Source organism: Nilaparvata lugens, chromosome 8 (genome assembly GCF_014356525.2).
Source record: "Nilaparvata lugens isolate BPH chromosome 8, ASM1435652v1, whole genome shotgun sequence".
Lineage (NCBI taxonomy): Eukaryota > Metazoa > Arthropoda > Insecta > Hemiptera > Delphacidae > Nilaparvata > Nilaparvata lugens.
In genome coordinates this window covers 14,554,711-14,569,929 of record NC_052511.1, presented here as the reverse complement: position 1 = coordinate 14,569,929, position 15,219 = coordinate 14,554,711, and the positions used below count along the sequence as shown (strand labels likewise).

General features: G+C 33.9%; 1 protein-coding gene across 1 annotated transcript; it reads left to right on the top strand.

The window, feature by feature from the left end:
- Positions 1–1,579: 1,579 nt before the first annotated feature.
- On the top strand, positions 1,580–14,613 carry LOC111046821 (scoloptoxin SSD976-like). The gene is made up of 8 exons (XM_022332458.2): positions 1,580–1,725; positions 6,681–6,766; positions 7,913–8,034; positions 9,071–9,158; positions 9,992–10,146; positions 11,059–11,156; positions 12,164–12,258; positions 12,729–14,613. Exons 1-8 carry the CDS (start codon positions 1,691–1,693, stop codon positions 12,884–12,886), a joined length of 837 nt encoding a protein of 278 aa, XP_022188150.1. The 5' UTR covers positions 1,580–1,690; the 3' UTR covers positions 12,887–14,613.
- Positions 14,614–15,219: the final 606 nt, after the last annotated feature.

Below are 15,219 nucleotides of genomic sequence, written 5' to 3'. Positions count from 1 at the left end.
GCTGATGAAGCCATAAAATCATGAAGACTGAATTGAATGGATTAGATGTTGCATGCTGTTTCTCTAAATATGCATGGAAAAGATGTCTAGAATAAGTTATTTCGAGTACATCATTAGAATTTCGGGGGCAGTGAACTAGACAGAGTACCAGAACGGACAAAATCGAATTCTTTCTCAGAGTTCCGTCCTTTCAAGTTGCTCATAACTGATGATGATGACCTTTGCATATTCGCGATAAGTCAAATCTGAAAAAAGTCAAATCCTGCCTCTCAAGAAGTAGAAAATATGCAATCTATGATTGTCATCTCCCCTCTTTCTACATGCCAAGAAGTCTCAGCTTTCATGCTAGAAAATCCTAATAATATTTATAGCATATTATGCTTCTTATCGAATTCCAACTTGCATTTGGCAGCCAACAATTCTGCAATGTATTCGTCTACCATGAAATATTCAGCTGTTTATACTTGCTGTGATATAGCCAGAAAAGTGTATAATTAGACCCAGGTTATCATAACCTACTACCATATCGTATGGTAATACCTATTACCTCTGCTATGCTATTACCAATTTTTTTGATCGAGATCGATATGGTTCTTCTTTGACGAGCTCACACATAATTTAGACTCAAAATGAGCACACCATATATTGGGAGAACAAATTAAAGATTAGATATTTATTCCAATAAAGCATCGATTATGGACAGAAAAAAGTATCCTATTTGCTAGTTTGCTTCTCGCATCCCTCATATGAATATTTGATATTGATTCTTTATTACAAATGACAAATTGCCAGGTCTTGCAAGACCCATTGCATACAAACACTGTTTCTATAATAACAAGTGAGGCTTCTCGTATTATTATAGAAATTATTCCAAGCGCACTTATGAAGTATTTTCTCTAGTAAGTGGATTCATAAAAATTGTATGGTTTCTCATAGTTATTTTGAGATCCTATTCAAATTAAGTTCAAGGAGAATATGGATTACCTACTCCCTACTATACAGACATCATATCCAACTAAGTTCGGCAATTTTCCACAAGTTTTATCACTTCAATCAACTTCAGATAGAAATATTGTCAAAATTGCTTACTTTTTGTAACGGTCCATGATATATGTAGTCTTCAGCTTCAATTACGTCCATTGAAATTAATCCACGAGTCAGATTGAGTATAATATCACACTTTATCAGCTGTGAAAGCTTGTCAATCGAATGATAGTCAATTAAAAAATCATCCGTAGTTCATTCATCTTGACAGGCAGCCTGAAGGGTCAGTTACCGTCTGACTTCAGCATGGATACATCCTCAGCTCTCAACCTTTTCCAGCTTTTCAGCCTTTGCTCGCCTTGAGCAAAGCCGTCCGTCATCCTGCAGTCGCGGTGTCGTCTCAATATTTTTCTCTTCAACTGTGACCTCTTCTGTTTCTCTCTCTTTCAAACCGGTAGCCGATCTCCTTCTCTATATCTGTATATATTAAAACAAAGACAAAACTTGAAACCGTTAGTCAGGCTCAGTACCAATCCATCAGTGGACTGGTACATCGGTGATGCTATATAGTTCCGCTTCTGTGAGTTTTCTTATCAGTTGATAACAAACTTGGACTCTTATCGTTCAAATCACGCCTTCGTATACAGCTTTTATAACAACTATTCCTGTTTTCTTTAATAAAACGTTCTTTAACAGCAGTTTAAAGATGTTCTCTACTAAGGATTATGGGGGAGACTCAAGGTAAGCATTGTAAAAAAAATATTATTTTCAATTGTCCCATTTATATTGTAGTTCTTCATCAATAAACTATTATGTTACAAAATTGGCAAGGGTCAATTCACAGCATCCACTAATCAGTACGGCACTTGGAAAATTGCAATATATAGGACTTTACAAGACTTTATTGCAGTCATGTGAGAATTGAATTGATGTACCGTAATCTAATATTTGTCAACAAAGTTATAATTGCCAGAATGATTGCCAACATTTCGGTAACGGATAGGCACCAGAAGAAGAAGAATCTAATATTGATAATGATTCAAGTGAGTGATATTTTTCAAAATAGCTTAAAGATTTTGAAAACTTCCTTCAGATCTGTATAAAACACTCTTGATTGGATGAAGTTGGAGCAATTTTATAATGTGGTAATATAGAGATCGTGAAATGTGCTTGAAATATAGCCTACTTGTGAAATCCAAATATTATGAAAACCACTAATCATCAATGAATTGACTGCTACATCATATCAATATGATTTGAATTAGACAACTTTATAATGTTATGTATTTCAAATCTTACATCGCGACATAAGCAGCCAACATGATGTAAAAGGACGCGGTTTTTATAATCTCCAGTGATTTCATAAATAGATATATTTAATGAATAGGATGCAATCAAAATAATTGACTCTCATTCCAAATAGTATTGTAGAAGTATCAGTATAAATATTAAATCAATGAATTGTTGATCAGTATGGTATACAATGTTTCAAATATTATTTCCATTGACGAAGAATAGAATAGGTCATTGACATTTTAATTTCTCATTTCATCTAGGGACAGGTCGTTTGACGAAATTTTGTACACGATAATTCAATTTCAATAATTACACCAGCTATTATTTATTATAAGTGAACAATTGGAGTTTATTCATGCGAATGGTCGTTTTCACACTTCTTCTTCTTCTTCTTCTTCTTCTTCTTCTTCTTCTTCTTCTTCTTCTTCTTCTTCTCTTCTTCTTCTTCTTCTTCTTCTTCTTCTTCTTCTTCTTCTTCTTCTTCTTCTTTCTTCTTCTTCTTCTCTTCTTCTTCTTCTTCTTCTTCTTCTTCTCTCTTCTTCTTCTTCTTCTTCTTCTTCTTCTTCTTCTTCTTCTTCTTCTTCTTCTTCTTCTTCTTCTTCTTCTTCTTCTTCTTCTTCTTCTTCTTCTTCTTCTTCTTCTTCTTCTTCTTCTTCTTCTTAGGGTGTTCGTTACGAATGTTGGCGATCATTCTGGCTATTATTACTTTGTTGGTTGCGCTCCGAAACAATTGAATTGGTTCTTTCCGAACCATGCTCTGAGGTTGGCCAACCAGGAAATTCTTCTCCTTCCTGGAGCTCTCCTGCCTTCTATTTTCTCTTGGAGGATGCTTTGCAATATTTCGTTTCTCCCTTTATTGCGCATTATATGACCCAAATATTCAAGTTTTCGACATTTAATGTGGTTTACCAGTTCTGGGGCTGTATTTATCCTCCTTAGCACCTCATGGTTGGTAATTCTATCTGTCCATGGAATCCTCAGGATTCTTCTGAACAGCCATAATTCAAATGCATTGGGCCTGGATACTGTGTCCTCCTTCAGGGTCCATGATTCTACACCATACAGAAGCACTGAATACACATAACATTTAAGGAGCCTTAGCTTTGTACCTAGGGTGAGATCATGGCTCCTGAAAACTGAACCCATTGTTAAAAAAGCACTTTTGACTTTTCCAATCCGACATCTGATCTCCTGAGAATTGTCCCATGACTCATTGATCATAGTCCCCAGGTAGGTGTATTGTGAGACTCGTTCAATTCTTGTCTGGTTGATGTACAGGTTGACCCCTCCGATATTTTCTTTGCTAATGACCATGAGCTTTGTCTTGTTAGTATTTATATCAAGGCCATAGACTTTACTTGTTTCTGTGATCCTATTCACTAAATTTTCAGGCCATCAATTGAATCAGAGAACACTATGGTATCATCTGCATAACGTAAGTTGTTAAGTTTGACTCCATTTATTGAGATACCTTCATCTATGTCTCCAAGCGCTTCCCCAAAAATGTATTCTGAGTACATATTGAAAATAATTGGTGATGAGATGCAACCCTGGCTCACTCCACGCAGGATTTCACACTTACTGATTGACAATCAGCTTTTTGAGAGAATAAGCCAATCGGAAGACATTCTGGGTATTGGAACGATTTAATGTCGGCCGACAATCGGTCATTCGCATGAGACATAGTCATCATCAATAAGAGAGCTGCTCTTTAAATTTTGTGAATTGACAAATAGAATCTTGCTATGTAAAATCTGACATTACAATAAAAAAGTGTGACGCTTTTTAGAACTTTCTTTCTTTGAACTTATTTCTTAATATGTATGCCACTTGTATTCTTTATAGTGTCTTGGAAATATATTGTACCTCAACTAAGAAATAGAAACAACACAAAAACACTTGCGTGCAAGGATGATTCACTTTAATGTGGGATTATTGAGACAAGAACTCACCGATGAATTCGCTTCCGCTTCAAGCAATGATAATGAAACACCATATAAAACCACTATTTAAGGCTGGTTCGGTGATTTTGATCATGGACCTAATTTTCTCAGTGTTGAACCTCGATTAAGGCGTCCAGAATCAGTCAATGTGCCTTAGAACATTGATGCTGTTAGTGAATTGAAAAATTATGACATACCGTAACTTACTAAGAGATCCCTTGCATTAATTCACGTATGAATCTCATACAATCGTCTTTGTGGTCTTTGGTGGTAGAATTGTTTTTCGTGTTGGACCCCACATGATTCAACAATTATTATTATTATTATTATTATTATTATTATTATTGCTTAGTACTGTAATTGCTTATCAATCTTGTGGATTTTTGCAAAGAAATAGTGATAAAATTTCATCAAGGTACGGTTAATGCTGCGAATACTATTTATACAGGTATCATGAGATCTATCGATCTATGCATACAAGCTGAGACCATAGATAGCTAGTCAGTCGGCTCTTTTAGAGACCACAGCAAAATTACGTTTACACTTTGAGCAGAAGTTCAAAGACTACACTTTGAACTAAGCTCAACGTATCTTTTCTGTGCTCGAAGTAGTTTGAAACAAATGGTCGCCATTTCTTGGAAAAACTAAGCATGTGTTCACTGTAACTTTGAAGAAACTTCAAACGATCAATATTCTGAATTTTAAACAGCAATTTGCTTGCCAAAAATCGTTCGCGAATAAGAAGAACTGTATAAACAGCGCAAGATGATCTCTTGCCAACGTGTTCTTCATACCATGAAGACTGTGAACCGAATTCTAAGTAGGCTTGCATGAGAGAAAATTTAGAACCTCCCAGACGATCTTTTGAACAATAAAAGAAACTATTCAAAATCATGAGCACCTTTCTATGAATGATAATAATCTATTGATTATAAACAAATAATACAATGATGGTTCTTAGTTCATGCGGATATCACTTAAGGAAGGCAATAAGGATTATTCATCAACTATGAAAGTTTATTGAATTGCCCACAAATTATTCCATCAATTTTCTATAATTTTGATTCATTACATACCATTCAATTCGAGAGCTCTCTTTGAAACTTCAAATTTAATCGTAGAGATTCTTTAACATCAAGCTATGAGCCACAAAAATAGCCTTCACACTCACCTTCTAGAAGCTTCTGTGAGAAGCATAATAAATTTTAGTTTAATCTTGAACAAGTATTTTTAGTGATTTGATAAATTTCTTTTCAAGAGCCTACAATAGTGCCTGCTATGTGAATTCAAATGAAATATTTGCCTATTCAATAGTAGTGGATAAATCCTGAATAGCGTGAAGCTTGTTCCATTATGTAGGACAAGTTATCGAATCGAATAGATTCCAAGAGCAGCATCTACAGTGAGTATACTTCAGACTGTCAGCATTGGTTGAATGGGAACCATTGATTCTGTTCATATAGGATACGCAGACAGTTTGATGTGAGTCTCACTGTGGTTAATAATATAATGGCTAGCCTCAATATTCCCACTGCAATCGATCACTCCACAGCATTTTCATTCCTAGATATAAAGTTCAAGGTTCATTGTCTTTCCAGAACAGGTAAATACTACTTGAACAAGTTTTCAAACTGCCAATGAGCTCCAAGACTGGGAAAATACCGAGACTATGGGAAAAGAGTCTGGAATTTATGCGAAAAATCTGCTAAATTGATGTATAGAATATATCGAAGAAAATCCAATAAAATATTGGGCAGAATCTCGTAGGGAATTTTATCGTGCCCATAAAATATATGAAAACTTGTTTCGAAGCAGCATATTCAACGCTGCATTATCAACATTTATGATAGTCTTGAGAGACCAGACGAGAGAGAAGAAAGACAGCGATTGGAGGAGACGATAGGAGAACAAATGATAAGGGCACAGAATACATATTATTTGTATTCTGTGATGAGGGAAGGGAAGAGAGTGTAAGGATAACGGAAGATAAAGTGAAGAGAAGATCACGAGAAAAGAAAATCTGGGAAAGAAAGCATGAGAAAAATAAAACATAAGGAGAAGAGAGCCATGATCGAATCAAGTGTGTCAAGAAAAAATGAATAAATTTGCGTTTTTATTCAACTTGGCTTGAAATCGACTGCTACCGGATCTGGTGTGGATAATTAAATTCTATTGGTAACATGCTTATCAATATAAAGAATGTGCCAAATTTGAACAAATAAATAGATATAGGAGGACTCTCTTCTATTTCTCTGTACAAAATATCATTATTCGTTCGATATTTTTCATTTTTAACAAAAAAGAAGCTTCTTCTTTATGAAACTTTAATGGCACTTCTGACCAGACAGGCTTATGTGAGTTGGATGAATTGAGAGTTTTCGTGCTGTGAAAAATGGAATAATGATCTTATCCCAAATTTTTTCCCAAAATTTGTATGAGAGTTTTGCTTTTTTACAGGAATGCTACCCCAAGGATATACCATGTGATTCTTATTCTCATATTTCAAACATCGGGAGTGTATGGAGCTTGCTACCAGAAATTACGTGAGTATATAAAATAAAACAAATAACACACGTAATAATTTTCATTCAACAAAAAATGTGAAACATCTAGAGATCTGAACTGTGAACATTTTTTTTTATTTATTTATTTGTGTTAGCATTTTCACCATGAAAAGGACTTCAATGTTACTTTACCAATCTTTCTTCTGAATTTTCAACGTACTGCAAAACTCAATCTTTGATCTTTTCATTATGAAAAATCTCCAAAATCAAGACATACAGGAAACAGACCGCTATATTCTAGTTCGACTAGCAATAAGCCACTAGATTCTAGTTTTTATTCAATCGACCTATTGACAACACTGCAATGAAATATTTATTTCGAAGGACATTATATATGATTGAACGAGCGTTAGCGAGTTCCTACTTTTGACATACTGGAGGCCAAGGTCCTTCTGTTTGTATGTTTTACAATAACTTTGGAAGGAATATTGATCTGCTGAAGAATTCATTGCATGCATCCAATTACTACAGTTTTTTCATTCATTCATGGGAATAAAACCAGCTAAGGCTATTTGGGAGCTATCACACGCGTTGACACATGATTTCAGCTGGTTAAATATACAACATTACATCAACAAAATTATACGGACTGATATACCAATGTGCGGTTTTAGCCATTATTTTCTCTTCGAACTCTTTATCGAAAAAATCATGTATCACATTACCACCTTCTCATTATTAAAAAAAGGTATTTAGATGAAAATTATACCGTGGATTTGGATTCATATGAGGATCGAAGATGTTGAAGCGACATAGTAAAATCAGAAAAGTAATTTTCCATTTCAAATAGGATCCCAAATGAAACCTACTGTCAAATTAGTCTTGTAAGAGAAGTATTTACTATTTAGCTGTTTTCATAATTTTCAACAATCATGTATAATTAAAAGTTGCGGGTTTCAAAGATTACAATACAACAGCTCTTGAGAGAGTTTTCAAGAACCCAAGGGGTTGCTAGATAATAGTTTTCTGTACTTGTGATGAACTGTATCTGTGATGAACTTTATCCATGAAATTCACAATATAGATTGTTGCGGTTGTGTGATACATAACAATAGAATTTGCATACAGTACCGCTCAACTTCTTGATATATTTATTGTAATCAATAATCGTATTGCTTTTTACAGAAAGTGGTGGTCTATCGTGTCAGGAGAAAGATAGCATCGTCACCCTTCACAACACTCTGCGCCAAAGAGTAGCTCGGGGATCAGTTAGTGGTCAACCGCCTGCTGCTAATATGCTCGAAATGGTAAGAATATTCATGGCAAATATCACTTTCACCTAAAACAGACTCCACTGAACCTTTTAGCTAGTTTGGTGTAATATTCAAACTTGAAACTACAGGTTTCGAGAGTAGGTATTGAGGGAGTTGATATCTCCATAATATAAGATATTCAGTGTTCATTCAAAAGCAATCCATTTTGAAGTAGATAAATGGTGTGAGCAGATTGAGTAGATCGCGGTTTAGCCTTCGGTTTCGATTGATGCCACTAATCAGCTGGCAATAATAGAAAAATTGTCTTCATACTGAAACTTGACCGAGATTATAATATTTCGTTGATAATAATATAGCCTAGATGGAAATTACTGAGATATTGCATTTGTTCAAATATTTGTCGATATTTGCAGTAGCAGAAGTCTTTGGGGTGATTTACAGCATTCAATTTGGATTTTCGTTTGAATAAATATATATATATATTATAAATATTATATTCATTCTGTCACTCTGTTCACTCTCATTCTTTATTTACAGTGTGTGTTTGTTAGGTCGGAAAACTGTCGTGACCTATACTGAAAGCAAAACAACGACCTGAACGTTCTGTTCGTATCCTTAAAAGTTGAGAGGATTTTAGTACAAAAAGTAGAAAACTCGCATCATGGACCAATAATTTAATGAACCACTTTCAGAATATCCATTATCCTAGTGCAAAAATCATGAAAACCTTTCAAATCTGTACCTTATAATCCGTAAAACACAATTACCGTACCTTCATTTTGCAAGATCGCATATTCTTGTCATCTGTGAAAAAAAAACATTTCATTCTCTCACCAGAAAGCAAATCAAATATTCTTTTACGCCCTTATAAGAAAACCCAATTTGATTCAACCATATAATTCCATTGATTCTCTTAGTATTTGTTTCGTTAGAGTAGGTCATTTCAAGGAGAATAAATTCAATTTAATTTTTGTACAACTGAGTGCGTGAATAGAAGAACTGTAAGACTTTTGATATTCATCAACTACAGATTAGTTTCCACTTCTCTAAATTGTTAATTTATTTTCAGGCTTGGGATGAAGAGCTAGCAAGGAAAGCACAGTCTTGGGCTGATTCCTGTCCCGCTGGTCATGATTCCAACTATGCAAGAAGAGTCGGTAAGTCAACTAACTTAGGTACTTCTACTTATACGATAATTTTTGCTTTCAGATTATCAAAGATTGATGTCCGATTATAATAAAATATATAGAGATGAAGGAGGGTTGATTTTTCTTTCTGCACCTAATGTTATAGTACCGTACTCATAGGATTACGACGCAGTATCTCTCTCTTATAGTACCGGTATCGATGTTATGAACAGTTATGTGGACTTGACTCAAACAAAATAGTTTAAACTAAAAATAAATATATAAACAGGAGAAATAAATTATTTTGTGTTTATTCAAATCACAATAGCCTTATATAATTACACAGTAGCCAGAAATAGAAATATAAATTTCTTTATTGACATAAGACATTTAACAAAATGTATGGTCAATCGTCACATATATATATATATATATATATATATATATATATATATACATATACATATATAGATATATACATACATATATACATATACACATACATACCAGGCTCACTTGATGTGGTGGTTAGTTGATTTCCGAAAAGTGCTTATGAAATTTCTTCGTTTACTGTGGTGGAAATAAAATTCATTATTCATTAATCAATAGTAATTAACGGGAAGAATCCAAGGATAGTGATCTTAGGGCCCTATCATTTAACAAAGAGTTGTTATTCTCATGATATGTAGAAGTAGTAGTTATTAATGTACCGGAGCTATTCTGATTTTGTGGAGTGTCAATTCAATTTCAAAACTTCCATCAACCAGCCTCTGCCAAATTGATAATTTTATTTAGTAAAAATATTTGATAAAATCATCGGTCTCACACTATTCATTTTTGAAATAGATAATTTATTTTTGCAGGCAGATTTCACGTGGGGCAGAACATTGCCAAGACGTGGTCCTCTTCAGGTCGGAGCTACGCAGAATCCCCCAACTTCAGTTCGCAAATCAACGCCTGGTTCAGCGAAGTCTATCACTACTCGTTCGGCAGAGGGGGAGCTGGACATTACTCACAGGTACAGTAACATTTCAATAGCTCAGCCAAATCCTCTAGTGAATTCATGGATGTTTTATATGTTTTCTGAGATCTTGGAAATCATTAAAATAACATTGTCCATTCTCGATCATCTAAAATATAATAAAGGAAAGAATCAGCTTATAAACGTACGGTATACGAAATTCACGAATGACGATCATCACATCTGAACTACTACTGGACTGATCAACTTGAAATTTTGCATATAGATTCTTAATTCATCGAGAATGGTTGTAGGGCTATTTTAAATTCTTCAAGTTTCTATGAGGTCAATTTTTCAGTTTGTCAAGTTTTTAATTCGACCCTTGCAGAGCATGGGTTACCTGCTAGTCCGAAATAATTCAGTCAGCAGAGGAATGATTAATTATTCTTCAATACACAACCACAATACACGATTGGAATACACAGCCAACGTCCCGAATAAAGTTTTCCTATTTTCTGACCTATTTTAATCATTAATTGGTACTCTAATTATGGAATAATACTTTACAATGATAACCTATTATACTCCACTAAATACTCCACAGAGATAACATCAACTCACATTATATAATAATTTTGTGTTCACACATCTTTGATGCTACTCTAGTTCTCCACAGCACAGAAATGTGCTCCTACTAGAAAGATGTATGCACACGCATCTTCGTGCGAGCTCAGAGTACTCCTAAATCAATAAACAGAAAATAGAAACAATAACGTCGTTCAGTACTCTGTGATCAAAGCTCAGTACTCTACACTACAATCAAGACAATTGGATCTGCGAAAGCTCCACAAAAAACTTTTTTGGGAGAGAGGTTACTTTATTATTTCATTAGGTATTTTTCATTATTTCATACTATTTAAAGGAATACAGTGATAATTGTTTATTAATATGTTATTGAACACTTTTCAGATGGTGTGGGGTGATTCACATCTTGTTGGTTGTGGCTATACGCAATACATAGATGGAACTAGGAACACCAAGATGTATGTCTGCAACTACGGACCTGGGTGAGTAGAATCAGAGACTAACAATGTAGGCTATCATAAAATACAATGTACTTCTCCATGCTAAAATTCAATGAATGCTTATAGAATGATAACACATATTATTATAAGATGATACAAGCTACATCATTATGAATCATGTATCACGAGAAGTTTTATCGAATTTAATTTTTAAAATACCTGTTCCATTCATTGCGATCGATTAAAAGTACATTTTATGATTGTGTATCCTACACCAATTTTATAGAGTAGGCTACCGTGAATTTCACAAGTGTTGTAGGAAATTGAAATGGACTCAAATTATCCGGTACCATTGATGTAGAATGTGGGATGAATTTTTCATACATATCTTTCAAAACTGTCTAATAGAAATGCAATGAATCGCTGACACAGAGTTTTGCGAGATAAAAATGTTGTACGGTATTTGGCATTAGTATACCTCCTAATGGAGTTCGTGTAGTTTGTAAAAAATGAGTCATGAATTCGTGTTTGGAGGAGCAGTTCTTGGACAAAAAATGCATTGATATAAAAATACTGTAGAACTGAATCATATTGGTTTAATCTTCTAAAATAGCTAAGGATTCAATAAATACGAATTCGTAACTCTCGTAACTCTACGTAACTCCTCTACTCATTACTCTCTACTCTCCTCTATTCTCCCTTAGAGTAGTTAGTTACGTAACTCTTGAGGAATTCGCAATGCATAGCCAAAGGAATTGAGGAAAAAATTGTAGCAGGGGTAGAGTGTCACCTTGTCAAAATAAGTGGTTTCTAATAATAATTATACGAGCTTGAGCTTGTAATGAGTGGTGTAGTTCTCATTCATTCATTCCGGGCCATGCCTGTTGTTCCTTCTCAATCATATTTTTATATGATTTGGGATTGTATCTACGAACAAATAAATAAGATTCCTCATTAATAAAATATTATATTCTCAGTGACTTGCATTAGATTGTTTATGACGTACCCTACACTATCTGTCTCTCATTTGAAAATTATTTTGTTTGCAGAGGAAATGTTGTTGGTAAATCACCATACAGACCAGGACCTCAATCTTGCGCCCAAATAGGTGCCACACCTTCCAGAAAATACAGTGGATTATGTGGTGAGTGGTCGTGAAAATAATATTGCCTTAAAGAGAAACTAAAAAATTAGTACCATTTAGTAGTAAATGAAATTGATAAGTAGTTGAACTTTAGTTACTTGAGTTTTCAATTTTTGTGAACAATGGAAAATGCAACTTTATTAACAATTTCCATACATACCATTATTAACAATGATTGTTCATACCAAAGTAGAATAAATTCCATAAAATTATAGGAAATGCTCGAAAATTGATTTTATAAAAAATATGGTGTTGGAGGTATTACAGTATGGTGTAGATACAGTATTGTATTTAATACTTCTTGAAATCAGAATTTGATTCAATACGGTAATATTTTTCTTGAAATCACATCACATTAATTTTCTTTAATTCAAGCAAAGGGTGTTTTCCTTATTTATTTCCCAGTATTATCCCTTATTTTATTCTAAAAAATGTCAACAGTTTTTGATAAAAATATTTTTTATTTTCAGAACTACCAGGTACATCGTCAAGCTCATGCTATTCATCAGGTGGATCGGCTGGTTATGGAGGCTATTCAGGATATTCTAGTGGTTATTCAGGCTATTCAGGATACAGCAACTACTATGGAGGATACAGAAATAGATACGGAAGAAAGAGAAGGCGATAGATGCTTGCTTTAGCCTGACAAAGATGGAAATACCACTTCATCAGCATAATGTGTTGCGAGAAAGTATTTCAAACGTAGCGGAGGATTCCTTCAATCTAACGTTGAGAATCAATATACTGGTAATTACAATGATCAGTCCATCGATAATTTTCGCTGATAGAACGGCTTCTTGTCAGCTATTGTATTTTTCATATCTTTGAAAAATGATCAGAAATTATTATTTCTGCAACGTATGCACTTTGCATCTAGGTTACTAGAAATGAAATAAGATAGTGACGATAGTAAGATTTGTGCAAACGTTCATTCAGAAAAGAGATTATGCTTTCAACAATTATTTTTTGTATCATGAAAAATTAGCGAATAACATACTATAAAATTAGTACTAGGTGCTCAATTGAATACGTTTTTGTTCAACGTTCAGTACTTTTTTATCCATTTTCTTGTACGGTACTAGTTCATTGAATTGCCCTTTACTAACAAACACCTCAACGCCTCAATGCCTCGTGGATACGATTTTCACACAAATTGGAAGCAAGCATAGAGCTATTGAGATTGTATAGTATGGAATGGATAAAAAACTCAAGCTTTGTATTTGAAGCGAATGGGTAGGCACTTGATAATCTATTCACTGAAGAGATTGATTATTTTTTAAATATTACACGAGAGACCCAAAAAGTTCTAAATTCCGGTGATACTTTGGACTTTAAGAAATCATAGAGAATTACTAGGTGCAAATCAGTTTATAGAGAAGCAGACTTTTCCAATTTTTTTATCAAACCAGTGCTGTTTTTGTAACAATAAATATTCCGGTACGCAAAGTTTCGTGGAAGGGGGGGTTGGTGTCTGGAGGTATTCAGAAGGGGATCTACCCCGCGAGAACTTTTCAGATTTAGTTTAAAAAATTGTTTTAGAGCTATTTGGGAGCAGGACAAATTTAAAGGGTTAAGAATTCCGAAGGAATAAATCAAAACTTCTTTTATTTTTTGTCCAGAGAGGCGCTGGTATGGCGTACCGGCACGGTATGTGACGGTACCTATGTCACAAAAACAGGTCTTCTTAAAACCATAGAGAAAAGATTGCATTGTGCTATCTTTTGAACTGTTGGAACTCTATGAAAATTCATTCTTTCTATTATTTAAGAAACAATAATAATTATCTATCGTAAAAATAAACTAATTACATGCATTCGGTTTCATTAATGAGGAAGAACCTTATGCACAGCGTTGTTCAAGTTATGAAACACAGCGAACTTTTTTTTTTTAATGTATTGATTTAACCATAAATTTAATTATAATAATTCAACTAGTTATTTAGTTATTGCATAATAAACACATTCTCTAGCCATGTGTAAGTAAGTTCCTACAAGAGCAGATTAAGTTCTTCCATGAGTATTAGTAGTTTTAACGTTTAATTTATGTGATTTAGTGGATAATTGAGATAAATGATTGCTTAAAATAATTTGTAATTAGTTATGGTAATATAAGTAGGTTACATGACTACATAATTTATGTAATTACTCTAATAACAAATGTAGTAAGAGAGTTTTGTAAATAATATAACGTTGACTTCTGTAAGATTATTCAACTGTCTTTAGTAGAACAATATTATTATTAAGTTTTAGTAAAAGGAACATTTATTTTCATTCGATATGTAATTATGTACCTAGCTGCCAATCATTTTATAGGAATTATAATAATAAAATTTATAATAAATTATTTAGTTTTAATAAAAGGAACATTTATTTTCATTCCGATATGTAATTATGTACCTAGCTGCCAATCATTTTATAGGAATTATAATAAAATAATTTTCATACTTGAATTTACATTTAATTCATTTTCAATAATTATTCACAGCCCAGTTGTGCCACTACCTCCGTAAACTAAGCCATATTGCATGACAGGTGGTTGTTGTATTTAGATGAAAGTGGTAGGGGTCATGAAATGTGTGCGCAGTGCCCAGCCAGCTAAATTGCGTCATCGCCACCAACCGAGGTTTTTAACAACTATTAATTGGCAATTTATGAAACTTATTTATTGAAAACAGATGATTGGATATTATAAAAAATGATGTCAGCTACACCGGAAATTTAGCACAAACATGCGCGTGACACCTACCGTCTTCTTCTATATACCGTGGTTGATGGTCAACATCAGCACAGGTAGGGCTCCTACACCAATAAAAACACTAGCTGATATAGATGAGCTGAATTCAACATATTCTTATTGGCACAGGCTGAGTATTTGTTATTTTTTTGGGGGGGGTCAAAAAAATTCTTGTGAGGCTGTTCCAAAAACGTCACCCCCAGCATGCTTTATTTATTAGTGAATTGA